Source organism: Dama dama, chromosome 12 (genome assembly GCF_033118175.1).
Source record: "Dama dama isolate Ldn47 chromosome 12, ASM3311817v1, whole genome shotgun sequence".
In the NCBI taxonomy this organism is placed as follows: domain Eukaryota; kingdom Metazoa; phylum Chordata; class Mammalia; order Artiodactyla; family Cervidae; genus Dama; species Dama dama.
Window position 1 is genome coordinate 65,528,727 of NC_083692.1, and position 27,968 is coordinate 65,556,694.

The window sequence follows — 27,968 nt, forward strand, 5'->3', positions numbered from 1 at the left end:
CATTTCTGTGCCTGCAGTGTGTCATAGTAGCTGGCCTGGTGAAGTTTTACCTTCTGAATGTGTACCTTGTGTTCAGCAAAAGCTCAGGAGAGCCCTTATGCAGGTTTTTGAGGTCTCTTTCTTCATAACTCCCTCCTCTCTAGAACTTGTCAATTTAGAGCCACCTCAACCCCAAACTCTGATCTCTGTCATATCAATTTAGTATGACCACTGTGCTCTGCTTGGGATCTGCCTCTCTGCTCTGAGGTCTGGAAACTGCCTTCAGGATGAAACCCAGACAATTGTAGAGTTTCTCTCTTTCATTTCCCTTCTTTCCCAGGTAGTGCTGAGTTACCTGTTGCCTAAAGTCTGAGAAAACTGTTCATCTATTTTTGTCTAGTTTTCTAATTATTTTCTGACTAGTTACTTATGTTGAGAGAATAAATCTGGTCCCTGTTACCCCATCATCAGAAGTATAAACATCTTGTTAACTCCTACTCAGCCTTCAGGTCTCAGATTAGAGGTCACTTCTTCCTGGAAGCCTTCCTAAACCCCGGTCTTGGCTCGGTTCCCCTTTCATGTGCTCTATAATATCTCATCAGAGTGCTCATCACCCTGTATTATAACTACCATTTTGCTTGTCTGTGTCCCTCAGGAGAATATAAGCTTCTCAAGAGTAAGACTATATCTGCCTGTCTTGCTGTTACGGCCCCAGGGCTCATCACAATGCTTGTGCACAACATGCTGTCAATAAGGATGCATTTAATGAATGCTAAATCAGATGAGCTAGAAACCAAGGAAGCAAAGGAGAAAGTCTAGAGCTTAGGGTGAAAGAACTAACTTAGAATCCTAGCACTAATTTCCTTTTAAAAGGGTATAAGAAAGACCAAAACTAGTAACAGTGATTAACCATTGGTAGTGGAAGGAACAAGAGGGTAATTGCGGCATTTTTTTCCTTCTTTCTTTTCTAAATCAACTTTATTGAAGCATAATTGGCAGACAATAAAATTTGCCTATTTTTAAAGTAGGGGGTATCCATTACCTCATCAAGATATGAAACATTTCCACCACCCAAAAAGTTCCCCCCAACAGCACTTACTTTTAAACAATTTATACAACTAAATTACTTAATGCATCTGTTTTTATTATGTCTCCTCAACTGTCCCTAAGATAGGTTTTGAGGGCAGGAACTTTGTTTTGTTCACCGAAATTCCCAAGGTCAGAGTGCCAAGTTAATAGTAGCCACTGGACACATTTGTTGAATGAATAGATTCCAGAGAATTAAATACTCAGATAGAAAATGTGAAATTATCAAATATCTAGAAAAATGTAAGGTGAATATCAAATATTAACCCAAATCAGTGTGGGAAGATCCTGCTAAGCATAGAAAAAATTTTTTTAAAAAGGAAGCAAAACTCAAACTGGAGAAAAACATTATTTCCAATTATATAATACACCTATTTCTCCAATGCCTCCCCCAAATAATATATCCATGACACATGGAATGCTAGGGATAATCTGAATCAAAACAAAGAAATAAGCTTCTTAAATCAGTTTTAAAAAACCCTCAACAACCCCATAGAAAAATGGAGAAGGCAGCAGTTCTTGCAGTGTGTTCTGGTGACTCCAGAACCTTTTCAGCGGGTCTACAACTATTTTCATAAATAATGCAAGAAGTTGTTTGTCTTTTCAACTATATTGATATACACACTGATGATGCAGAAGCAGTGGTAGACCTTGCCATGAATCAAGAAAATTGCACCAACCTGTTTTAGAAGTCATGATCTTCCTCATCAGGCAACTTTCACTTAAGAAAGTCCCTGATGAAGCACTACAAAACCTTGAGTTTACATCTTAAATTTTTAAAAAACAGTTTTATTAAGGTATAATCAACATTCGTTTGAGGTGTACAATGTAATGATTTTATATTTGTGTAGATTGCAAAATGATTACCATAATAAGCCTAGTTAACAGCTGTCTTCATACATAGTTTCAAATTTTTTTTTCTTTTTTTAAAAATAATTTTATTTATTTATGACTATGCTGGGTCTTCATTGCCATGCACACCTCCCTCTAGTTGTGGTGCGAGGGCTTCTCATTGCGGTGGCTTCTCATTGCAGAGCACAAGCTCTAGGGCATCTGGGCTTCAGTAGTTGCAGTGTGCGGGCTCAATAGTTGTGGTTCCCAAGCTCTACAGTTGTGGGGCAATAGTTGTGGCACAATAGTTGAGGTGCACGGGCTTAGTTGCTCTGACATCTGTAGGATCTTCCTGGAGCAGTAATGGAAACCTTGCCTCCTGCATTGGCAGTTGGATTCTTTTGACTGTGTTGGGTTTTGGTTGCGGCACATGGGCTTCTCTCTAGTTGTGGTACCCGTGACATGTGGGATCTTAGTCCCCTTAGAGATCAAACCTGAACCTATGTCCTCTGCTTCTGAAGGTAGGAAGGAAGATTCTTAACCACTGAACCACCAGGAGAGTCCCTGGCAGGGAGATTCTTTACCACTGAGCCACCAAATTTTTTTTCTTGACAGGAGGACTTTTTTTTTTTCTTTTTTCAAACCCATGCTTCCTGCAGTGGAAGATTCTTAACCACCAGACCACCAGGAAAGTCCCAAGGAGGACTTTTAAGATTTATTCTTTTAGCAACTTTCAAATAGGCAGTACAAAATTAATTCTAGTCACCATGCTGTACATTAGATCCCCATGATTTATTTGTTTTATTACTGGAAGTTTGTACCTATTGATTTGCTTCACCCATTTTGCCTTTCCCCATCCCCACCTCAGCAACCTCCAATCTGTTCTTTTATTGATGAGTTCTTTTTTTTTAATGCCACATATAAGTGAGATCATACAGTGTTTGTTTTTCTTTGATTTATTTCACTCAACGTAATACTGTCAATGTAACTCATGTTGTTGCACATGGCAGGATTTCTTTCTTTTTTATGGCTGAATAGTTTTCCAGTGCATATATATATACACCATAGTTTCTTTAACTATTCACCCACTGATGGACGCCTAGGTGGTTTCCATATCTTGGCTATTGCAAATTAACACTGCAGTGAACATGGGGGTTCATATACATTTTTGAATTATTGCTTTCATTTTCTTTGGATTAATATCCAGAAATGGAATTGCTGGGTTATAAGGTAGTTCAATTTTTCAGTTTTTGAGGGACCTCCATACCATTTTCCATAGTGCCTGCACCAATTTACATTTCTACCAACAGGGCACAGAGGTTCCCTTTTCTCACATCCTTACCAACACTTGTTATTTATTTTTTTGCTATCTTTGTTTTTAAAATATATGCACATGGTAAATTTTTTAAAAAATAATAAAATGGTACACAAAGATGTAAAGTGAAAAATATGTCTTTACTAACTTATAGAAACACTTGTTATTGTCCTTTTGATAATAGCTCTTCTAACAGGTGTGAGGTGATATCTCACTGTGGTTTTGATTTTCATTTCCCTAATGATGAGTAATTTTGAATATCTTTTCATTTACCTGTTGGCAATCTATGTCTTCTTTGAAAAAACGTCTATACAGATACTCTGCCCATTTTTAAAAATTAGATTTTTTTTGCTATTGAATTGTCTGAGTTCTTTATATATTTTAGGTATTAACCCCTTATGATTTGCAAATATTTTATCCTATTCAGTAGGTTGCCTTTTTATTTTGTTGATGGTTTCTTTTGCCGTGCAGCTTTTCTCTTTTAATGACTTTATTTTTAATTTTAATGACTTTATTTAGGTTCACAGCAAAATTAAGCAGAAGGTGCTGGGAATTTCCATATTCTCCCTGTCCCCACACATGCATAGCTTTCCCACTATCAACATCCCCGCATTAGAGTACAAGTGCTGGTGAATTTATATTGATACATCATAACTACCCAAAATTCAGAGTTTATATTGGGATTCACTCTTGGTGTTATACATTCTAAGGGTTTTCACAAATGTATGACATGTGTCTACCCTTCTGGTATCACATAGAGTAGTTTCGCTGCCCTAAGAATCCTGTGTCCCACCCATTTACCACTCTTCCACTGTAACCCCTGGCAACCACTGGTCTTTTCATTGTCTCTGTAATTTTCCAGAATGTCATCTGGTTGGAATTGTACAGTATACAGACTTTTCAGGTTGGTTTCTTTTGCTTAGTAACATGCATTTAAGCTTCCTCCAGGTCTTTTTATGGTTTTATAGTTCATTTTGTTTTAGCACTGAATAATATTCCATTGTCTGGGTGCACCACCATTTATTCACTCATTTACCTACTGAAGGACATCTTGGTTGCATCCAAGTTTTGGCAATTATGAATAAAACTGCTATAAACACTCATGTGCAGGTTTCCATGCAGATATATTTTCAGCTCATTTGGATAAATATCAAGGAACACAAGTGCTGTTTTGTGTGATAGGAGTATGTTTTGTGTTGTTAGAAAGTACCAAACTGTCTTCCAAAGTGGCTATGCCATTTTGCATTCCCACCAGCAATGAACAGGTATTCTTTTTGCTCCACAGCCTCATCAGCATTTGGTATTTTAGGTTTGTTTTTGTTTGCCATTTTAATAGGTATGTAATGGTATCTCACTGTTATTTCAATTTGCAATTCCCTAATGACATATTATGTTAGCATCATATGCTATTTGCTCTCTTCATTATCTTCTTTGGTAAGGCAGATATACAAAATTTCCCCATGTTTAAATTGGATTATTTGTTTCTTATTGTTGGTTTTGAGAGTTCTTTGTATATTTTAGATATTCTTTATCAGATATATCTTTTACCAATATGTTCTCCCAGTCAATGGTTTGGTTTCTTACTCTCTTTACCTTCTTTCATTTTTAATTTTATAAACTATGTATTGCTTAAATTTTTGCAATGACTATAATAACTTTCAAAGTTAGCTTTATTGAGATGATTCACATACCATACAATTCCCACTTAAAGTGTAAAATCCAAATAGTTTTAACTATCTTCATAGGTTGTACAACCATCAGTATGGTCTAATTTTGGAATTTTACTATCCATAAAAGAAACCCTGTACCAGTTAGTAGTCACACCCCATTCCATCCCACCACCACTCCCAGCCTTAGGCAACCACCCATCTACTTTGTGTCTCTATAGATTGACCTATTCTGGATGTTTCATACAAATCGAATCATATAATATGAAGCCTTTGTAACTGGCTTCTTTCACTAACATGTTTTCAAAGTTAATCCCTGTTGTAGCATGACACAGTCCTTTATTTCTTCTTATTGCTGAAAAATACTGTATGGCTACATAATATTTTATTTATCCATTTACCAGTGGATGGTCATTTGAATACGAATAATGCTATGAACTGCATTCATATGTGATTTTTACATGAATATATATGTTCATTTCTCTTGGGAATAGACCTAGGAGTGGAATTGTTGGGCCAAATGATAACTCTATATTTAACATATTAAGGAGCTGCCAAATTGTTTTCCAAAGCAGCTGCACCATTTTATATCCCTACTAACAATGTTTATAACTCTTGAAATTAAAGATACTCTTTTAAAAGAACCCTAGACTTTCAGGTAGAACATAGTAGGTGTTTGGTAACTGTTGAATAGAAGGATGAATGGGTGGTTTGAGTAAGGAGAGGAACTGAACATGGAAAATAGTGGGAGATGGGTGAATCCGACAGTGCCTTTCACTCCAGCACCAGCTGGCTGGGCTCCTCTGAGCCCCATGTGATTCCCAAACAGGATCAACCAACTTCTTCAGAGCCTGAGATCGACCTGGAGGCTCTCATGGAACTACCCACAGAGGAGCAGAAGACTCAGTTGGAGGTAGAATGGGTGACGGGCCCCAGACCCAGGGTTGGGGGATGGAAGCTGGGCTCAGACCAAGGGGAACCCAAGAACCCAGATTCTGCTTCCCCATCCAGTGTAGGGAGAACCAGTTCAGAGGGGAAAATTCCTGGGAGACTGGGGACTTGTGAAAAAGTGGTGTGGCTCAGGGACCCACTCTTTGCTTTCTTCCACCAGGCTATTCTCCAAAACTGCCCCCGCCCCACAGAGGTAAGGGATGCTCTGCTGGTCTGGGGGTAAGAGGAGGCCCAGTGGGCCGGCAGCTAGTGAAGAGGAAGGTTTGGTCCTGGGTCCTTCTCCCCTTCCCTGACTCTGAGGCCATGGGGTCAGGTGGAGACTAAGGAGAGCACTGTGGTGGGTGTCACCCCATAACTTGATCTCATCCCTGCTTCTGCTCCTCTGTTTCTTTCTCAGCCTTTTATCTCTGAGCTGCTCAGTCAACTCAAGAAACTTCAGAGACTCAGTCGACCTCAGAAATAAGCCTTATGAGACTAGCTTCATCAGCCTCAGCACTGCCCAGTCTGCCCTGAACCCCTGGATCCTCGGCTGGGTGGGAAACAGCTCCTTGGGACCCAGACGAGGAACATGGAGAATGAGGAGGGACATTTGAACACCACTGTCTATGTGCAGTCACAGCTGGCTCCTGTCAGCTGCACTGTCTGGGAGCCAGTCATGGCTGTTGCCCAGTGCTTTCCCATCAGCCAAATGGATAAAACCTTCAGGAGCCCCAGCTTCATGGAGTGTGGAGCATATCTGTGCTGACGGACGTGGGAGGGAGAGGGTGAAGTCTTATACCAGAGGGCCAGCATCCAAGTCACTAGGCTCTACCCATATACCTCACCCGTCTACATGTCCATCCACCCATCCACACATGCCTTGAGAATTCAAAGATAGAGGTCACAGTTCTGTGTCAGAGAAATCACTGTCATGCAAGGTCCCAGAGGCCAAGCAGAAGGCACCTGGCTAAGACACACAGCATCCTGGTACCACCAACAGGAGCCTAAGTGGCAAAGACCAATAGAAGAGTTAACTGGAAAAACTTAGTTGGGCTGGGGGCATCAGAAGCTAAACCTTCCTCCCCAACTAACTGATCCAGCAGGCCTCAGGCTGAGGACTCTTTCTTGAGCCAGCTCCAAGCCAGAAGCCAAAAGAGAAAAAACAGGGACTAAGCAGAGGGGTGTAAAGGGTATAGGCTGAGAGCCCAGTAATCAGGTGAGGAGGGAGCCATTGAAAACTGACACTGGGTCTGAATGGCAGGCAGGTGGGGATAGGAGCCCTGGAGGTGGCATCCTTTGGGAGTAAGGCCAGAAGCAGGGTATGCATTCACTGTGTGTGTAGGCAGTGTCTGAGTACTAGAAAGGTTGTGTAATCCAAGATGGTGGGGCCTGGGGGCATGCCTACTGCATGTGAGGCCACCAGGAGGGGTGGGACTGTTCCTGCCTGGAGAAACTTTTTCCTTCTTCTCAGGACTCTGCTCCTGTACCTCTCCGAGGGCCCAGGCTCAGGATCCATAGGGTTCTATAGATAAAAGATGCTGGTCCAATGAATCACACACTTTATTAAATCCTCCAAGTGCCAGCGGAGGGCCCTGGGCTCTTGAGCAAGTTTCAAGGCTCCTCCTTAGATTCAGGCTGGTCTTGCCCTGTTGCTCACTTCCAATCCAGACTCCAATGCTGGAAGGCTCCTGACCTCTGCCTTCCCTCTGGCTCCTCCAGTCATTTTCTCCAATGGAGACTCCTTCCTCCTTCCAGGAATGGAGGCTTAGGAAAGGGTACATTTATAAGCAGTCCAGCCTGACATGTCCTCCCATAAGATGCCCCAGAGGGCACCCCAGCCCGTGTGCTTGCCTGTAGGATGACCTTCCCGGGAGGACCAGGGCTCCCTCAGTGTCCTCGGCCTTTATGCAGGGGCTGGTAGGCAGATGTCTGGTGCTCTGTAAGCTCAAAGGCATCATGGCCTTCCCTGCAGAGCATCGATATAGGTCAGAGATCACAGGCGACCCTGGAACTCTCCCAGCCCCAAAGAACATTCCACCTGCACCCACCGGAAGCAGCGGACGCAGTAGAGGTCTCCGTCGCAGCCAGCACAGCGAAGGGTGGCATCCTCATTGCAGATGCAGCACCAGGGGAGCTCGTCTTCCTCTTCCTCGGGCTGGGCGGCCAGGGTCTGGGCCTTTAAGGACCAGGGAGGGATGGGGGACATCAGGTACCTGACGGAAGTGGGAGGGAGGCTATGATGGCAGCCTGGGGGACTGTGTCTGTGGTTCTTCTCACCTTAGGCTCTGCCCTGCAGGACTGGTCTTGGGGTTGGGGAGTTGGCTCCACAGGGATGTTAAAGCCACTTGCCTCATCCAGGGCAGCTTCTTCGGTGAGCTGTGGACAGAGTGAAGAGGTACAGCTCCTAGCTCCAGGCACCACACCCCCCAACCCAATGCACAGTATTTCTGTGCTCTGTGGCCTAAGCGCTCAACCCATCTTCCTTGATTTGTTGTCTGTGGCTGCTGATGTCCCATCTCAAGGGCCCGGGGGCAGGTGTGGGTCACAGGGGCAGAGGGACCCCAGCTAGAACAGGAGCTGCAGAATGACTGGCCAGCGAGCCCCAGAGTGGGGGCGGGCAGAGTGAATGGGGCCCAGGAGGGTGGTGGGGCAGCATAGCAGGGACCGGACAAGGGGTGATCAGGTGGGTCAGGCAGGGCCAACCTGCTGCAGGACTCTCTGGATGGCCGTCTCTTCCTCCTCTTCATCATCGCTGTCTGGAAGGTGGTAGTCCTGGAGGGTCACTTGAAGATGGAGGGCGGGGAGCAGGGGAAGAGGACTGAGGTGGAGAGCTCACCGGAGCGGCTGGACTGCTGCCCCTAGGAGTGGTGTGCTTCCCAGCAGCATTTGTTCCAGAGTTAAGCTGTCTCTGCAGCCACTCTGATCAGAGTGGCTCTGACCCCCCTCTGCTCTGAACCCCACTCTGCCCCCTCTGCTGGGCTGGAGAGCATGAACAGAAGGCTCTGCACCTGAAGGGACCCAGGGCCCCTGCCCCCTGAGGGCTGCCCCTTGTTCTTCATCCACTATTTTGCCCTAGCACTTGTCTCATGGTTCTAGGCAGTGCTCGATAGACTCAGCCTGGCAGAGAGTACAGCCACTGTGCAGAGCTTGGCCTGGGGGTGGGAGTTGGGGGGTCTGCTCAAGGGACACGAGTGAGGGGCTGTTTTACCAGCCTTTACCTTTATCAGGGTCCCGTCCCTGCAGCACAGCCAGGCGCTTGGCGAGGGCCAGGATGCGCTCCTGCCGAGTGTTTTCCTGCCGAAGTTCGACCGCTGCCTCAGCCAGCAACCTGCTCTTCTCCTCCTCCAGGGACCAGGTGGCTTGCCCCCTGGAACTGGTGCTCTGGGCCCCTGGGCCCCCCCGGTTGAGGTCGTTCTGGATAGAGGTGGCTAGGAAAAGTGATGCATTCAGGGAGGGAGACATTTCGGGATCTCTCATCAGAAACCACTGAGCCCATGTCTTAACTTTAAACAAAACCCCACAAATTATCAGCTTTTTGCTCCACAATAGTTCCTGTCACTTATATTACAAATAAAATTAGTTATTTAATTCATTTTCCCAAATATAAAAAACTAGTAATCTTAGACTTTTTTTTTCAATTAAATTCATCCCCACCCACCTGATACTTTAACATGTGGCCCTTAGGGTGGGTGCCCCATGGTATGAGAATCACTGCCTGACAGGAGCAGAAGATGGGCAGGCCAGGGTCCAGCCAGGCTCTCTGCCTCACAGGCTGGAATCAGCATTTCTAGAGAGCACCACAGAGAGGACATGAGGGAAGCTGAGGTCTTGAATGTCACTAGGGGGAAAGAATTTTACCTCAGTGGGTGTTGCTCTGACATGGTCCCCTTTAACTCAGAGTTTTAGTACAAGACATTTGAAGTTAGACAGCTTTGGGCTGAAGTCCCAGCTTCACTACTTAATAGCTGTGTGACCTTGGTCAAGTTCCTTAAGCTCACCAGGCCTCAATTTCCTCATTTATAAAATACAGATAATAATCATAGGATTACTGAGGATATTCAATGAGATTGTATCTTTAAAGCAGAGTTTCTTTTTTTTTTGGCTGCACAACATGGCATGCAGGATCTTAGTTCCCCAGTTAGGCATCATGCCCCCGTCAGTGGAAGTGCAGGGTCCTAACCACTGGACTACCCAGGAATTCCCCTAAAGCAGGGTCTCTTTTGTTTTTTTTTTTCTTCAGGTTTTTAAACTTTTTATTTTGTATTGGGATATGCATGCATTTGTGATAGCTTCAGGTAAACAGCAAACGGATGCAGCCATACATATACATGTGTCCATTCTACCCCAAAACTCCCCTCCCATCCAGGCTGCCATATGACATTGAGCAGAGTTCCATATTAAAGCAAGGTTTCTTAATCTTGGTTCTACTGACATATTGGACAGGATATAGGCATACCTTGTTTTATTGTGCTTCACAGATAATTGCTTTTTCTTTTTTTTTTTTTACAAATTGAAAGTCTGTGGCAACTCTATGTTGTCAGATGGTGGTTAACAATTTTTAGCAATAAAATACTTTAAAATTAGGTATGTACATTTTTTAAAACATAATGCTTTTGTACACTTAATAGACTGTAGTATAGTATACATAATTTTTATATGCACCAGGAAACCAAAAAATTTATGTGCCTCACTTTATTTCAGTGAACTTGAACTGAACCCATAATGTCTCTGAGGTGTGCCTATAATTCTTTGTAGTGGGGGCTGTCCTGTGTATTGTATGATGTTCAGCAGCATCCTTAGCCACTACTCACTAGATACCAGTGGTACCCTCTGAGTTGCAACACCCAAAATGTCTCCAGACATTGCCAATTGGGCCCTGGAGGGAAAATCATCACCATAGTTGAGAACCACTGCTTTGAAGCTTTTGAAGAGCTCTGTCCAAAAGAATTTTTTATGATGATAGGAACATTCCATGTCATGTCATGGTCTGTATTTGTGCTGTCCAAGATCATAGCCATGAGTCACTTGTGACTATTAAGCATTTGAAATGTGGCTGGTACCACTGAGGAACTCAATCTTAACTTTAATTTTCAGTAAATAGCCTCTTCTTTCTTATCATCATCATCATCACAGAGAACATTCACTTACTATGAGCCAGGCAGGGTCCTAAGCACTCCTGGATTAGCCCATTTACTCCTCATGACTTCTCCATGAGGTAGGTCTTACCACACATCTTTCCATTTTACAGGTGAGGAAAGTGAGACAGTCAGTGTAACATGCTGAGGGTCACACAGCTACTAAGCGGTAGAACAGGGAATCACTGTTTGAGCTTAATCCGCTAGGCTTACACTGACTCCCACTGGAGTAAACATTCAATAAATGGCAATCCTTATAATGTTGATATTCTCTAATTTATATTCACCTCCCAGAGTGTCAACATCGGAGCCTCTCCCACCTGGGGAAAGAGTAGGGGGTGGGTCCCTGGGGGAGCCAGGTAGAGAATATACCTGGGCCTTCTCGTTCCCAGCTCTCATCAATAGCCACCTCCGCTGTTAGCTGTGTCAGCAGATCCTCTGCCTGCTGCACCTGGGTCCTGGGGTCCGGTGGTTGATGTGCCTGCTCAGAGGAGGGAACCTCAGTGGGGAGCAGGGTAGGGGGGAAGCCGCATCATAAGGCTCAGAGCACTTCAGGTCAGGGCTGAGTGCTGAGGAGTTCCCTCAGGGAACTCCTGGAAACTCAGGGAAAGGGGACTAACCAAGAGCCCACGTAATCAAGTAGGTCTGGCAGTCCCTGACAGAACCCAGGGGCCACTCTTTGCTGCCCCATCCAATCCTGCTGCTTGTCCCTGGTTCCTTGGCCTGGCAGCAGGCCTCAGGAGCAGGAGGTACTCCTGCGAAGTATCTAAGCATACATGTGTCTGGGCTTCTGCTGAGTCCTCACCCCAGGACCTCCACCCCTCCAAAGTCACAGCACTCACCAACTGGGGGCCCTGAGAAGATGGAACTCTGCCTTGTAGCACAGCAAGCCGAGCCTCCATCTCCTGGGTGGAAGGGACGGGACCCTGGGGTGCATCCCTGAGTGCAGCTAGCCTGGCTTCTATCTCCGCCTGTGAAGGCACTGACTCTGCAAATGGCATAGAGAAGCCTTGTAAGGTCCAGAGGGATCCTACTCCCAGGAGCCCCGGATGGTATCTTTTCTGGGTCTGCTCACTGGGTTTGTTCTCCTGGCGGAGCCGTGCTAGGCGCTCAGTAATGACTTGATCTTGCTGGGTCAGTCCACGGCTCTGGGGAGTGCTGGGCTTCTGCTTGGCTTCCAACGCTGCCACACGCCTGGCAGGATATGAGACAGAGGCTCTAGATGAATGCAGAAGGGAGGGGTGAAGGCACCACTGCTTCCTATTCAAATCATTTCTAGGCAGGTAGGGAGGCCTCCAACGGACAATCTTCTGGGGCCATCACTCATGTCACCCTGCACTCCAACCCAGCCAACTGGCAGGAGGGTTCAGCTGAGAGGGTGAGGTCTACCAAGAATCTTTTCTGGGGCATGGACTGATGAGCTGCTCTCTGAGCCCAGGAGGGCAGTCAGGAGCCGGAGAGGCAGCTATCCTCCTGATCCTGGGCTCATTTAAGCTACAGGCTGGGAAGAGACTCTTATCCTGTGGCTCCTGTGTCCTTTCCTCTCTCCATTTGTCTCTGTCCCTTCAGCACTTACTTCTTATAGTTCTGAGGTGGTGACCACTTGGAGGCATTGGCAGGAGAAGATCCTCTACAGAGAAGAAATCTGGTGTCAGAAGTCACCCACCATCTGCCTATCAGTGCCCTCCACCCCAAACAATTCCCAAGTCGACCTCTAGACACAGAGCACAAGGCTGAGAGGCCTGGCCAGCTGCCAGCTGCCAGGCTTGGCTGAACCGTCACCCGTGTTGGCTTCTCACCTGGTCAGAACCTCATGGCACTGCTTGCAGACTTTCTGTTGAGTGTTTCCAGCTCGGGGAACTGCTGCACTGAAGCTAAGGCAGCCGGAACAGAAGGCCCGGCCACAGTTCTTACAGCCATACTACAAGAAACATGAAGCAAGGAGTCCACCTCTCACCCACCCCTGAAGGCTCCTCACGGGGACTCTTCGAACACACACAGAGCAGACACTGAAGCTGTGACCAGCTGCTGGGAGGAGGATGGGGAATGGGGCCCCTAAGGCCTGAGGAGAGATGGGGGGTGGAGGGCAAAGCGATTCCTGTCTCCAGTCTTCTACTCAAATCTCATAAAGCTTCATGCAAAATTTGCACGCTTTCTACTCGGTCTTCAATTCCGTGACACAGGAGTGTAAACAACAAATAGGCAAAGTCCTATGCTTCAGGTCACTGACTCTTCAACAGAGGAGAAAGAGAATGCAGGGCCCATGCATTCTCTGTTCTAGCAGAGATGGAAGGAGGCTTGACTCAGGATGGGATGGCAATAATAGCCTCCATTTATTAAGCATTTACTGTGTGAGTGAAAAGTGAAAGCCGCTCAGTCATGTTGGACACTTTGCGACCCCACTGACTGTAGCCTGCCAGTCTCCTTAGTCCATGGAATTATCCAGGCAAGAATACTGGAGTAGGTAGCCTCTCTCTTCTCCAGGGGATCTTTCCAACCCAGGGATTGAATCCACGTCTCCCACATTGCAGGCAGATTCCTTACCGTCTGAGCCAGGCACTAAACTCAGTATTTAACATTCATCACTTGATTTAATCCTCAATTTATACACACTATCATACTTAATCCTGATGACAACCATTATCATTCTTAAACAGGATCAGAGACGTTACTAGACTTGCTCAAATCAAGGTCACCCCCGTGAATGATAGCAGAGCCCCAATTTGAATTCTGACCAGTTTGACTACAAAACCCAGGCTTCTGAGGGCTCCATGATCTGCTTCCCTACCGGCTATTCATCCCTCCTATCTGGTTCCTATCTCCTAGTCATACTGAGGCAAAGGAAGCCTGCTGTTTATTATGGGAACTTGGCAGGTTTGTGCTGAGGGCAAGTGAGACTTTGCTATGTTGCCCTGGAGACGAGAAAAGGCAGGCTGCTTGATGGTGAGGGCTTCAGAGCAGATAGAGTAACGGGCATGGTGTAGTCGAGAGTAGTCACAGACTATTAACTAAGACTGGGCTGCGGAGGAGCAGGGTGGAGGGAAAGAAACAGCCAGATCCTACACTTGGCGGACAGAAAAGCTTAGCTTTCCGAAATTGACAGGAGCCCGATTTACAGTTTACAGGGAACTCACATCCAGCACCTCAACCCCGAAAGCAAGGGAGTGTTAGCCCCGTTTTATAGAATTGTTAACTGAGGTTCTGTGGCATCATCAAAACCACACGTCTGGAGAGGGGCCATAAAACCAAGCCTAGGACTGCAAGTCCCGTGTATTTCCCTCCACTTCGCGTCCTCCCTCTAGCCCGTGAAAAGAGACTCGCCTCCTTCTTGAAGAGGGTGAACTTGACAGCGCAGCCGTAGCACCTACTCTCCATCCTGTTTCCCGGTGCGGCGCGGCAAGATCCGCAGAGCAGAGCTCTTGAGGGTCAGGTACGGTCCCCTTGCACCTCACCCAGCCCCGCCCCTGCCTACCACGCCCACTCGCGCGGGCCAGCCAGAGCATCCGACAGGAGACTCACGACAGTCACCCCAGCCGGAAGGCAGCAGCGGCGGGCGCGAGGGCTGCCGGGAGTCGTAGTTCGTTCACCATTCAGCTGGCTCGGAGCCGACAGTCCCCGGGAAGTCCCACACGCTTAGACTTTTGGGAGTTGTAGTACTAATCCAATCAGAGTTGGAACCATGGCGGTGACTAAGGAGCTCTTACAAATGGACCTGTACGCGCTATTAGGTATTGAAGAGAAGGCAGAGGACAAAGAGGTGAGAACGGGGGTGAGGAAAGTCGATCCCGAGCGACCTGGCGGCCCTCCCAGCCTTGGCGCCTCGCCTGAGGCTGGCACCACCATCTTTCCAGGTTCGGCCGGGCCCTGAGTGGGGAACGAGAGGCGGCCCAATGGCCTCAGAAGAGGGTGGGGGGATTCCCAGACCTTCCTCAGACCTCAATCGCCTGAGGGCCTCACGAGGAAGAGGGAGCACGAGCGAGAGGTTACTCCGCAGGGCCCTGTACTGTGCTCTCCGGTGGCCCTTGTGTAGCAGAGGCCGCCGGGTGAGCCTGGGAGCAACCCTACCCTACGTCTTGCGCCTGCGCAGTGTCAGCCTCTGATGCCCCTTCGGTCTAGACTGCGGCTAGAGGTGCTTCATTCTGTCTCTCTTGCTGGCTGATTTAACTACGTTAAGAGCCTAGGGCGGAAGAAAGGCCAGGTCTCAAGGCTCCTCCATTCCTTTTTCATACCTTCCGTGGCAGTGTGACCTATGACTTTGCCATCTCTGTTTTCTTTTACACCCTAGCCCACTGACTCTTTTCGAGAGGCACATGCTCAGGTGTTGCCCTCTCAACGTGTGCTAGTGGCCAGAAGCAGGAGGATCAGAAGGGTAGGCAGATGACCTGGAGTTGCTGTGTCACAGGAAACTCCAGGTTGATAAATGTGCCAGGAAGTGGTACACTGATCAAGCTGTAACTAAGATTTCTGTTACTTTCCCCAGGATTATGGTGGTAGCTGTAGCAATGTAGGAAGTGGAGGCAGATAAGTCATAAAATGAAAAGTAGTGCCTACAGATGATCCTGTACTTCCAGGCTGCTCTGCTCATTGTCTGAGTGAGCTTGTGGAAAGAGGAAGCTCTGGCACAGAAAAGCAGGGAGACCACAGGGCCCTTGAGGAGTGATACAGTCAGTCAGTACAGAACTGTTCCTGCAGCTGCAGCTGAAATCAGAAGTAGGCTGTGGGGTTGTACACAGAGCACCAGAAACATTTGTTACACCTATCTCATAAGTCTTAAATTTTCACTATTGGTAATGCATAACACCAATATAAGGGCTTCCCAGGTGGCTCAGTGGTAAAGAATTCACCTGCTAATGCAGAAGATGCAGGAGATGCAGTTTTGATCTTTTGGTCGGGAATATCCCCTGGAGGAGGAAATGGTAAACCACTTCAGTATTTTTACCTGGAGAATCTCATGGACAGAGGAGCCTAGTGGACTACAGTCCATAACATCGAAAAGAGTCAGACACGACTCAGCACAGCATCACTTATATAGTATTATGTGCTGGACACTATTTTAAGTATTCTATATTTATAAATTATTTAGTACTTCATTATTAGTGGACATTTCACACTGGATCTAGCCAATGTGTTGGAAGCTTGACGCTGAGAACTCCTGAGGAAGGCAATTATGAGCCATTGATGTATATATTAATCAGAAGAGTGACATAATCGGATTTTAAAGAAAATATTCAAAGTCAGTTTGCAGAAAGGACACAGTAGGCGACGGGTAGAAGAGCTGCCACCAGGGGATCAGGTGAGGCTGTTGTCTAGGCACGAGACTGAGGTCTAAGCAGGGCAATGAGGTTGGGATTCAGTTTTCACTCAGGTGAAGTAAGGGGTAGGTGAGAAGACTCTGCATTGGCTGTACTCAATCTTAGTTGCAGCACATAGGATCTTCATTGCATCATGTGGGATCTTTCGTTGTGGCGCATGGACTCTAGTTGCAGCATGCAGGGTGCGGGCACATGGGTTGTTGTTACCGCATGTGGGCTTAGTTCTCCATGGCATGTGGGATCTTAGTTTCCTGACCAGGAATTGAACCTGTGCACCCTGCAGTGGAAGCACAGAGTCAACCACTGGACTGCCAGGAAAGTCCTTCCATCTGTGTTTTAGAAGAGGGTAGAAACTTTTCCCCCAGACACCATTTGATTCCACAAACTTATTAAGTGTCTACAAGTGAGGAGAGCAGTCCCTGGAGGGTTACCTCATCAGGTCTGTTTCCAGCTTCTCTGTCTCTTGCTTTTGTAGTTCATCGTTTAGAAATGCAGAAATCAAAAGTTGATAATTCTAGAAGGTGATGCTTTCTAATCAGATGGTGGTTTCCTAGAGAGTGTAGCTTGTGTAGAAAATGACAGCATTTATAACTAATCTTAACAAGTGAGGCCAAGAATCGTTGCTTGTTACATCCTGTATTGAGAATGGATGGAAATCATAATACAGCATTGAGCAATGTTGGGATTGTAAATGTGCCCTTATAATCATCTTTGTACTAATCACCGCAGGCAGTTAAGAAAGAGGACTTTGGAGTCAGACTATATGCATATTGGTTCCTTTACTTACTTAGTTTGTGACCTTGAGCAAACATTTAACTTCTGTGTGCCTTGGCTTCCCCATTTGCAAAATGGGAATGTTGGCAGTCCCTCCTCACCAGCCTTGTTGTATGGCTCAGTCCAGGCAAAGCGCTTAGAAGGCACTTAGCACAGACTCACTGCAAGTTCATTCATGCTGTTATCATTGTAGCTTCACCTTCCTACACTGTAAGCGCTAATGTCCAGTGCAGTTTCCCACAGCTCATGTCTAAGATTGCCCTTCACTCCTCACCCCTTCTCATTCATTAAAGTCCCTGATTCACTTCACACTACACCAGTGATTCTCAACCAAGGCAGTGGTTAGAGTAGAAGGCAGGTGAGGCATCAGGTAGAACAAGATTGAGGATCAGCAGAGTTCACTGTTCAGTTCAAATGTTTGGGCATGGTGGGACTTCAGAGCTGATGGCTCAGTGGTAAAGAATCTGCCTGCCAATGCAGGAGACAGGGGTTTGATCCCTAGTCGGGGAAGACCTCACATGCCATGGAGCAACCAAGCCCATGCGCCACAACTACTGAGCCTGTGCTCTAGAGCCCTGGAGTCACAACTACTGAAGCCTGTGTGCCCTAGAGCCCATGTTCTGCAACAAGAGAAGCTACCACAATGAGAAGCTCGCACGCCACAACTAGAGAAAAGCCTGTGCAGCACTGAAGACCCAGAGCAGCCGAAAATAAATAATTTTTTTAAAAAAAGCATATAAGGAATATAAGCTGTAAGCATATAAGCATATAAACTGTCAGAATAAAGAGGAAGGCATGACTCATGTGATTGGTAGGATCAACGAAGACTTCCCCTGAGGAGGTGTTTTTATGCAAGACCTTGAGGGGAGAAAGGACTGTTTTGCAGCAGGGTTAAAAAAAAATCATCATGGTCATTTATTCTCTTCATTTTATAGACAGGAGGATGGAGATCCAGGGAGGTTATGGAACTTGCTGAGATCACCCAGTGAGTGAGTGCTGGGCCAGATTGGAGCCCCAATTTAGTGTTCCTTCCACTGTCCTGCACATATCAGTGGAAGCTGACATGTGAATTTCTGTCCTGTTTATAGCAGCCCTTGCTTTTCATTTGAAGCCCTTTGCAGGGTACGTAACTCACTGTATCTTGGCAGGTATTACTTGGTAAAGCTAGGTGCTTGAAAATGCGTTTTGATCAACCCTTTGAAGACTCAAGTTTTAAATGTATTTACCAGGAAAACTATCTTGGAAACTTACTATTGACCTTTTCAGGTTATAGTTTATTATTGCTTTAAGGGAAAGGCTATTTTACCTGTTTGCTAGCTAGTGCTTTTATTTAAATCACTTGTTTCAGTTATACCTTAGAATGTGATGCACTGACATCCATTGTTTCTTACCGATTTAAGAAAAGTAAGACAGAGTAGGACTTGAAGGAATGGTATGAAGTTAAAGTGCTTGGCATGACAAGGATTGGGGCATTGCCTAGGATTTGTTGAGGATGTGGCAGGAGATGAGTCTGAAAAATGTGGTATCTCTGGGCCTCTAGGCCCTTGGGTGGCTATACTTGATTTTGTGGGTGTTTGGGAGCCATTTCTGGATTTGAGGTGTGCCGGACTCAGTCCACTGCCTCCAAATGGGTGCCTTTCCTAAAGCCTTTTGCCTCCAGACCAGGCACCGAGGTGCTGAAGTTGGACACTGAGCCTGGTTTCACTTGACGACTGTCATTTGTTCATTCACTAAGGGCCTGAGCAGCACTGGGTGGGACCAGGAGCCTGACCTCCAAGCCTTCTTGGTATCTCTCTGAGAGTTAACTCATTCCTGGGTTTGGCTGTCTGGCTGAAGCTCTGAAGTTTTGAAGTTACTTGGCTACCTGTTAAGTCAAAAGGAATGATTCATTTGTGTTTGTAAGCTATTCATTAGTGTTCAAGATAATACCTCACATTTATATGACACTAAAGTGCTTTCACATAAATCATCTCATTTGATGTGATCTTCAAAACAAGCCTGTGAGGTATGCAAGAACTATTAGCTCCAGTTTATAGATGAGAAGACTGAGACCTGCAGAGTTTAATTGATTTGGCCAGCATAAGGTGGCTAGTAAACGCAGAGCACCTGCCCAAACCTGCATTTTGTACGCCTCTTTCAGAGCTGTTTTCCGTGACCCACAACTTAGGAGCAATTAGGGCAACAAGAGATGGCCCCAGAAAGCCTCTCGCTCCCATCCTTGACACAGAGATTTGACTCTGTGAGTAAAGCTGCCCGACCTGGGTTAACTTGAAGGATATTAAGCCAACCTGGACAACTTGAGGAAGTGTATTAAAGTTTGTGTTAAAACTACCATAGTGGAGTTTTCATCTCAGTGAAGGTAGAATTCAAAATATTCTCTATCTGCATAACTGCTTTCCCTATTTTTGCTGCTCCTAAATACTTTTATTTGGTCGTTATTATTTTTATTTAAGTCAACTCTCTTCTTTTTACTAATATAATTTTGTTTATGAAGGAAACCAATGCATTAAGGGGAAAAAAGAATGAGATGGAGGAAGTACCAGGGCCCAGAGAGAAAGAATTCTGTGCCTAGGCAGAGAGAATGACTTTGGGGGTAGGGACCGAGAACACTAGGGGTTGAGAGTGACAGCAGGCCGTGGGGGTGAGGTGAGGGGCTGCCAGACCCAGGGTATCTGTCAGATCCAGGGGTGGGAATCTCCAACCTGAGAGAAGAAGGCAGGTGAGGATTTTAGAGTCTGAGCATGATGTAAGCATGCTTAGGGAGGGAGAGGCTGGCCTGAGAGAAGAGGGCATCTGAGGAGGTGGAGGTGGAAAAGGAGACTGAGCTCCAGATGTAGACCAGTCTGGTTTGGGGAAGTGGGCTGAGAAGGAGGGCAGGGCCAGGGTTGAGGCCCAGGAATGGATACCGGGAGCACTAAAGGGAGACCCAGAGGTGAGAGCCTGAGGGGAGGGAGGGCCAGGGGAGTGACCTCAGGGATGGGCTGGGGACCCGGATCCTTTAAGGCGCACAGGGGTAGCATATGGGCAGAAGCAGCCCAGGCCCTGTGCATGGTCTTGGTTGGTTCAGCCTGCGCGGGTCACTGTCCTAAGTCTGGACCATGGACCATGGACCATGGTTAGCAGACTATGAGAGATGTTAGCGTGAGGTCCAGGTGCCCCCTCAATCATCTCACAGTTCTGCTGGCAGGCCCACATTTGGAAATGTTGAGCTGAGAGCACTGATCTGAGCAGTGGCTGGCACCCTGTTTGCTCGGAGCCTTAGGAGCAGTCCCGTTTCCACAGAAATTTGGGGATTTCTCTGTAGTGCTGTTGCAGTGTAGACCATAGGCTGTAAGAAATGAAAGTGACCAATCTTTTAGGCAGAGGGGACTTCCAGGTAAGTGCCTAGAGCTCTGTGGTTTACTTCCTGCCTATGACATCAGGCAGTAACATAACCTCTGGGGTTGTGGCTAGTGCAGGGTTGATGAGATGTCTGCCTCCCCCAAGCTTGGCAAGAAAATACTGCCCAGGCCAAGATTACTAACTATTTCTCCTTCTGGAACTGGGCCTGTAATGACTTCCTAGCTGACTCACAAGCATGATTTGTTCATTCGGTATCTGTTGTCACATGGAGTGGCCTCCCTGTGTGTCCTCTGTATCTGAGTCTAACACTGTGAGTTGAGCTTTTGAGAACTGGACTTAATTACTTGTACTATTAATACTTACTTGGATCCAAGTTTTATTATATGAATGGATAACATCCTTCTAAAAAATAATGATCTCTTCTTTGTAGGGCACCTTTCTTTTAAGTTAATGATGGCTATTTTATATTTATTGGGCCCCTTAGCACCTGGCTTTTTTTGTCTGAGTTGGGAATTCATTCCTTTCAAGAGGTGAAACTGGAGGCAGGTGGATTGTCAGAGGTCCTGCTGTGTGCCTGGCACCGACCCCAGTGGAGATGGCGGGAGACCCAGCTCCAAGCTCCTTTCCCTGTTCTGGGCTTAGGTTGCCGCAAGTGGCCAGACCAGTTATGGAGCCCCCAGGAAGGGCTGGGCTAATGCGTAACTCATTCTTCCCCTCTGTGATGCAGGGGGATAGCATTTAGTTCCCACTGTGGTTCTTTTATCAGTCTGTTACAGTGATTTCTTCTTAAGAGGAAGTGTTAGCAGGTAGAAGGAGAAATTATGAAATAGTGTGGGAGGATCTCCAAGGCTTGGAACGGCACCCACTTCCTTCTGCTCTTCAATAGGCCAGAAACAATTGACATAGTTGAGTTTTCCTAATTGTGTTTGGCTGAGAACAAATGGATGTTTGCCCCTTTCATTCAAAAGATATTTATTGTGTGCCTACTGAGTGCCAGGCACTGCCCAATGCATCATTCTGGGCCCTGGGGATAAGCAAAACTCCCTGTCCCTAAAGCACGTTCCCTTTATTTCTAAGAACCCCCATAATTTCCTATACCTGTGTGCTCTCATTTGAAGTACAATCATAACCAGTGTGTCTGTTTTTCCAGGCCATACCAAAAAAGAAACAGCAGATTTATAAGCACTTCCAAAGATATGCTGGTATCTGGCACAGTCTAGTAGGGAAGAGATATTTCTATAAAAGAGTAGAATTTAAGGGACTTCCATGTTGGTCCAGAGGCTATGACTCTATGCACCCAATGCAGGGGGCCCTTGTTTCATCCTTGGTCAGGGAACTAGATCCTGCATGTCACAACTAAGACCCGGCTCAGTCAAATATACTTTTTTTTAAAAGTAGAATTTAAGATCATCACCACCCGAGGAAGCATAGGAAAAGCCTGACTGCCCTCAGTAACATTTGAACATTTGTTTTTTTAACATCTGAACATTTTGTACTGTTCAGTAGTTTTTTTTTTTTTTTTTGCTGTTCAGTAGTTTATGTTCTGAGTGATGATCCTGCGTGATGGAAAACTGATCAAACTAAAGTAGTGTCCTAGGATGGAGAGGGGAAGGGAGTAACATGTAGTATTTTTGAAAGGCATTAGGAGAAAAGACCACACTTTTGCAAATTGGAATTTAAAGTCCTCATAGAGTTTAGGTTCATCTGAGATCTCTGTCATTCTGGGGCTGGGTCTTGGATACAGCCTGGTTCTCTGAAAAATCATGGTCTGGGCAGGGACTTTGGGTGAGAAGCCCTTCAATTGTCACCTAGGTCCTTTCTGTGAAGTCTCGGGAAATGTAAATGACTATTTCCAAGTGCTAGGGAGACCTGAGTTTTTAGGAGAAACCTATAGGTGAAGAAGGAATACTGCAAGTGTTGAGATATTCAGTAGCTTTTGGCAATTTTCAGTGGCTGCTTCAACCCTCTCTGGGTGTCTGAGCACCTGCAGACTCCGTTTCATAAAGGAGCTGCCAACCTTGGGATTAGATAGTCCTGTCTCTCTCACATAATAACACAGAAGTTGTTCTGTTTCTTTATTCTTCTGAAAGTCCCTCTTCCTTCTCAACTTATCATAGTTAAGAAAAATATTATTGCATCCTTTTGCCCTCTTGAGCTGCTGGTAAGGTGGAATTATTTCATAATAAACAATATTGACACAGAAGCTTTTCAGAGGCCTGTTGCAGGAGAGTTGTGTGTATGTGATGAGAAATTTTTCAGGTACTAGTCACTCCAGGAGGGCTGGGCGGAGCTGGGAGTCCTGTTTATAGCACAGAATACCAAACTGCAGGCCAACTGATTCAAAGTCAGAGCTGGCCTTCCAGGCTAAAACCCAGCAATGGGCCTTGCCCAGGGCAGGCTTAGCAGCTAAAGAGTGTAATAACTAGTTAATCAGGACAGAAAGATTGTAGTAACTAGTTAATCAAGACAGACACACTTGACCAGCATTGGGTTTTTGTTGATGGCCACTCTGGAGGATCTCAGGCTACCTACCTGTGCTCCCTACACTTTGAATGAGGGTAGTTCATAGCCCTTGAGGGCTGACCAAGGATAGAATTTGAGAACTGCCCCCAGCATTCCTGAAACCAGCCTTGTATACCTTGAGAATTCATACTGGATTGACCTGTGTCCTTTCCTGAAGTTTCTGTCAGGTTGGCATCATCCTGGGCTGTTGTCACAATTTACCTCCCTCCTAGGAGTGGATAAACAAGAGGTTTGGACCTTATATTGAGTACCTGGTTTTGTTAGGTACTTCACATGGATTATTTTCTTTAATCTTCACAATGGCTCTATGTGTAGGGGATACTTCCCACACTTTGTAGTTGAAGAACCTAAGGCTGAGTGAGATTTAGTAATTTGCCCCAGATTGTGCTCATAGCATGCAGAAGATTCAAAATTTTTAAACATTATCTGTTAGACTCCAGAACCTTCTTTCTGTCAGTGAACCATGTTGCTTTCTAGCTTAGAATAGTTGAAAGAAGCTAAACATCCCTGGTGTTTTGCTTTTTTTTTTTTTTTTAATATATAATTAACATGTAACATTATATTAGTTCAGGTTACGGCATAATGATTTGATATATATATATTGTGAAATAATCACCAAAATAAGCCTAATTAAATTACATCCATCACTGTACATAGTTACAATTTTTTTTTCCTTGTGATAAGAATGTTAAGATCTACTCTCTTAGTAACTTTCAAATATACAGCACGGGGCTTCCCTGGTGGCTCAACGGTGAAGAATCCAAGAGACTCGGGTTCTATCCCTGGGTCAGGAAGATTCTCTGGAGAAGGAAATGGCAACCCATTCCAATATTCTTGCCTGGGAAATCCCATGGACAGAGGAGCCTCGTGGGCTACAGTCCAAGCAGTCCCAAAGCGTCGGAAACAGCTTAGCAAGTAAACAACAACAACTAACTATAGTTGCCATGCTATACATTTTATCCCCATGGCTATTTGTTTTATAACTGGAAATTTATACCTTTTGATCCCCTTCACCCATATTCCGCCAACTGCCTGCCTCTGGGGCAATCTGTTCTCTATATCTATGAGTTGTTTCTTGTTTGTTTTTTAGATTCCACAGGTAAATGAGATTATATGGTATTTTTCTCTGACTCATTGACACTCAGCATAATGCCGTCAAAGTCCATCCATGTTGTCATTGATGGCAAGATTTCCATTTTTATAGCTGAGTAATATTTCATTGAGTATATCTATCTGTGTGTGTGTGTGTGTGTGTGTGTGTGTGTGTTTGGGCATGTGTATGTATAATCTCCATGAAATTAAAAGACGCTTACTCCTTGGAAGAAAAGTTATGACCAACCTAGACAGCATATTAAAAAGCAGAGACATTACTTTGTCAACAAAGGTCCATCTAGTCAAGGCTATGGTTTTTCCAGTGGTCATGTATGGATGTGAGAGTTGGACTATAAAGAAAGCTGAGTGCCTTGTAGTGTTGGACAGGACTCTTGAGAGTCCCTTGGACTGCAAGGAGATCCAATCAGTCCATCCTAAAGGAGATCAGTTCTGGGTGTTCATTGGAAGGGCTGATGTTGAAGTTGAAACTCCAATACTTTGGCCACCTCATGCGAAGAGTTGACTCATTGGAAAAGACCCTGATGCTGGGAGGGATTGGGGGCAGGAGGAGAAGGGGACAAGAGGATGAGGTGGCTGGATGGCATCACCAACTCGATGGACATGAGTTTGAGGCAACTCTGGGAGTTTGTGATGGACAGGGAGGCCTGGCGTGCTATGGTTCATGGGGTCGCAAAGAGTTGGACATGACTGAGCAACTGAAATGAACTGAGCTGAATGTAAAATCTCACATCTTCTTTATCCATTCATCCATCAGAAGACACTTAGGTTGCTTTCATGTCTTGGCTACTGTAAATAATGCTGCAGTGAACATGAGGGTTCACTATATTTTCAAGTTAGTGTTTTCATTTCTTTTGGATAAATACTCAGAAGTGGAATTGCTGGATCATTTGATAGTTCTGTTTTTATCTTTTTAATATTTATTTGGGCCACACCACACAGCTTGTGGGATCTTTGTTCCCCATCCAGGGATCGATCCCTGGCCGTTGGCAGTGAAAGTGTGGAGTTCTAACCACTGGACTGCCAGGGAATTCCTTGTAGTTCTATTTTTAATTTTTTGAGGAATTTCTATACAATTTTTTGTAGTGGCTGCACCAGTAGTATACCTGGGATCACTTTTCTCCACATCCTCACATTCTGTTTTTTGATAATAGCTATACTAACAGGTGTGAGGTATTAATAGTATCTTATTGTAGTTTTGATTTGCATTTTCCTGATGGTTAGTTACGTTGAACATCTTTTCATGTACCTGTTGGCCATCTGTATATCTTCCTTGGAAAAAATTTCTATTCAGATCCTCTGCCTATCTATTAATGAGATTGGTTTTTTTGTTGTTTATTTTGGGTCTTTTTATTAACCCCTTATCAGATATATGATTTGCAAATATTTTCTCTGATTTCATAGTTTGCCTTTTTATTTTGTTGATTTGCTTTGCAGAAGGTTTTTAGTTTGATGTAGTCCCACTTGTTTAGTTTTTGCTTTTGTTTGTTGCTTTTGCTTTTGCTGTCAAATCCAGGGGAAAAAAAATCATTGTCAGGACCAGTGTTAAGGAGCTTAATTTCCATGTGTTCTGCTTGAAGTTTTATGATTTCATGTCTTACATTCAAGTCTTTAATCCACTTTGAGTTAAATTTTGTGTATGTGTAACGTAGTGATCCAGTTTAATTCTTTTGCATGTGACTACCTAGTTTCCCCAACAGTATTTTTTATTTTTTTAAATTTTATTGAAGAAAAATTTTATTGGTGCATAGTTGATTTAAATGTTGTGTTAGTTTCAGGTGGAGAGCAAAATGATTCAATTTTACATATAAATATATTTCTCTTTTTCAGATTCGTTACCCGTGTAGGTTATTACAGAATAAGTTCCCTGTGCTCTATAGTAGCTCCTTGTTGTCTTTTTATGTACGTAGTGTGTGTATGTTAATCCCAAGCTCCTAGTTTATTCCTCCCCACTCCAAAACTATTTATTAAGGAGACCGTTCTTTCCCCATAGCATAGTCTTGGCTCCTATGTTGTAAATTAATTGACCATATATGTGTTGGTTTATTCCTCGGCTGTCTATTCTGTTCCATTGATTGAGGTGTCTGTTTTTATGCCAATACCATACAGTTTTGATTACTATAGCTTTGTAGTATAGTTTGAAATCAGGATGTGTGATGCTTCTAGCTTTGTTCTTTCTCAAGATTGCTTTGCCTATTTGGGGTGTTCTGTGGCTCCATAAACATTTTAGGATTTTTTAAAATTTTTCAGTGAAAATGCTCTTGGAATTTTTGATGTGGATTGCATTGAATCCATAGATTGCTTAGGGTAGTAAAGACATTTTAATAATATTAATTCTTCCAAACCATGAGCTTGGAATATCTTTCCTCTTACTTGGTCTTCTTCAACTTCTTTAATCAGTGTCTTATAGTTTTCGGTGTACAGGTTTTTCACCTTTTTGGCTAAATTTATTTCTAGATATTTTATTCTTTTTGATGAAATTGTAAATGGAATTGTTTTCTTAATTTCTCTTTTCTAGTAGTTCATCGTTAGTGCATAGAAATGCAAGAGACCTTTGTGTATTGATTTTGTATCCTGCAAACTTTACTGAATTCTTTTATTCTAACAGTTTTTTTGGTGAACTCTTTAGGGTTTTCTATATATAATATGTCATGTGCAAGTAATGACAGTTTTAGTTCTTCATTTTTCATTTGGATACTTTTTGTTTCTTTTTAAAAATTTTTGTTTATTTGACTGTTTTGGGTCTTAGCTGTGGCACATAGGATCTTTGTTGTGTCGTGCAAGGATCTTTTGTGATCTTGTGTGAGTTCAGTAGTTGTGGTGCACAGGCCTAGTTGCCCCACAGCATGTGGGATCTTAGTTCCCTGACTAGGGATCAGTCCCGTGTCCCCTGCATCTCAAGGTGGATTCTTATCCACTGGACCACCATGGAAGTCCTGGCTGCCTTTTATTTCTTTACCTTGTCTAATTGCTCTGGCTAATTATGGTTCTTTTTTTTTTTTAACAAATTTTTTTTCTTGATGTGATAAGTAATACAAGCTCATTGTGAAAAGTAAATGTCAATTATAATGCTCTCTTTCAGAAATATTTTTATATTTTCATCTAGTGAGCGTGAATTCCCTTCTCGGCCTTCTCTGACACAACTCTGGCAAAAGGTTCGGGGTGCTTTGTTACAGCTGGTGAGGGTGGAAGTCTAGACTCCCAGTTCCTTCTTTGATGGCAGGGGGTGATCGGGAGCCACAATTTTTCCTATGGTATATGGCTAGAGTAGAACAGTTATTGTCTGAAATAATGATTGCATAGTTTTTCATTGAATGGATTTTCAGTATCATAATGATTGCCTCATTATGTCACAATTTTCTCATTTGTAAAATGAGGATAATAATTTCTACCTCATAGGGACTTGTTAAGAGTTACGTAAGTTATTGGGACTTCCTGGTGATCCAGTGGCTAAGACTCTGTGTTCCCAATGCAGGGGCCCCGGGTTTGATCCCTGGTCAGGGAACTGGATCTCTCATGCCACAGCTAAAGTTTGCTTGCCCCAACTAAGAGTTCACATGCCCCAACTAAGAGATCCCATATGCTGCAACTAAGACCTGACAAAGCTAAATAAATAAAATAGATTTTTTTTAAAAAAAGAAGAGAAATCCTATTAAAAAAAAATAGAGTTAAGTAAGTTACTGTATATAAAGCACTTCAAAAAGAGCTTGCTACATGGTAGGTGCTAGCAACCATTTTGGAATGTAGATTATTTCTGACTTTTTCTTTTATAAATATGCTATAATGAACAGCAGTGTTTATAAATACTGTATAAACTTCTAAGTATTTCTTTAGAAGAGGCCTTGCTGTATCACAGGGTCTGCACTTTTATGTGTGAGGCTGAACATTTTTCATGTCAACCATTTATATTCTATGAAATCTGTCTTCATGTTCTCTGTTTTCTTGTAGTTTGTCTTTTTCTTGT

The 27,968-nt window shown here is 44.5% G+C and overlaps 3 protein-coding genes across 10 annotated transcripts in view; 2 read left to right on the forward strand and 1 right to left on the reverse strand.

Annotated features, from left to right (window-relative positions):
• Positions 1 to 6,542, forward strand: part of PPP1R14D (protein phosphatase 1 regulatory inhibitor subunit 14D) — a 22,311-nt gene extending 15,769 nt beyond the window's left edge. For 2 of the 7 annotated variants that reach the window (XM_061157566.1, XM_061157563.1), the window contains exons 2-4: positions 5,708 to 5,791; positions 5,990 to 6,022; positions 6,227 to 6,424. In XM_061157566.1, the coding sequence (XP_061013549.1) occupies positions 5,708 to 5,791; positions 5,990 to 6,022; positions 6,227 to 6,292 (183 nt within the window). In that variant the 3' untranslated portion in view covers positions 6,293 to 6,424. Of the gene's footprint in view, positions 1 to 4,073; positions 4,116 to 5,707; positions 5,792 to 5,989; positions 6,023 to 6,226 lie in introns of all 7 variants that reach the window. The other 5 variants (XM_061157567.1, XM_061157560.1, XM_061157561.1 and 2 more) reach the window with 5 other exon arrangements.
• Positions 6,543 to 7,350: 808 nt separating this feature from the next.
• On the reverse strand, positions 7,351 to 14,423 carry ZFYVE19 (zinc finger FYVE-type containing 19). Of its 2 annotated transcripts, XM_061157557.1 has the most exons (12): positions 14,265 to 14,423; positions 12,743 to 12,864; positions 12,520 to 12,573; positions 12,019 to 12,137; positions 11,786 to 11,931; positions 11,316 to 11,424; positions 9,027 to 9,236; positions 8,512 to 8,591; positions 8,086 to 8,184; positions 7,857 to 7,984; positions 7,660 to 7,774; positions 7,351 to 7,572 (listed from the first exon to the last, which is right to left on the reverse strand). In XM_061157557.1, the coding sequence occupies exons 1-11, from the start codon at positions 14,316 to 14,318 to the stop codon at positions 7,696 to 7,698; spliced, it is 1,200 nt and encodes a 399-aa protein (XP_061013540.1). In that variant the 5' UTR covers positions 14,319 to 14,423; the 3' UTR covers positions 7,351 to 7,572; positions 7,660 to 7,695. The 2 variants fall into 2 exon arrangements, with proteins under 2 accessions (XP_061013540.1, XP_061013539.1); XM_061157556.1 differs by having other exon boundaries at positions 7,351 to 7,774.
• A 123-nt stretch (positions 14,424 to 14,546) lies between these two features.
• DNAJC17 (DnaJ heat shock protein family (Hsp40) member C17) overlaps positions 14,547 to 27,968 on the forward strand; it is a 28,530-nt gene continuing 15,108 nt past the window's right edge. The window contains exon 1 of the mRNA XM_061157559.1: positions 14,547 to 14,700. Within this exon, the coding sequence (XP_061013542.1) occupies positions 14,623 to 14,700 (78 nt within the window). The 5' untranslated portion in view covers positions 14,547 to 14,622. The remainder of the gene's footprint in view (positions 14,701 to 27,968) is intronic.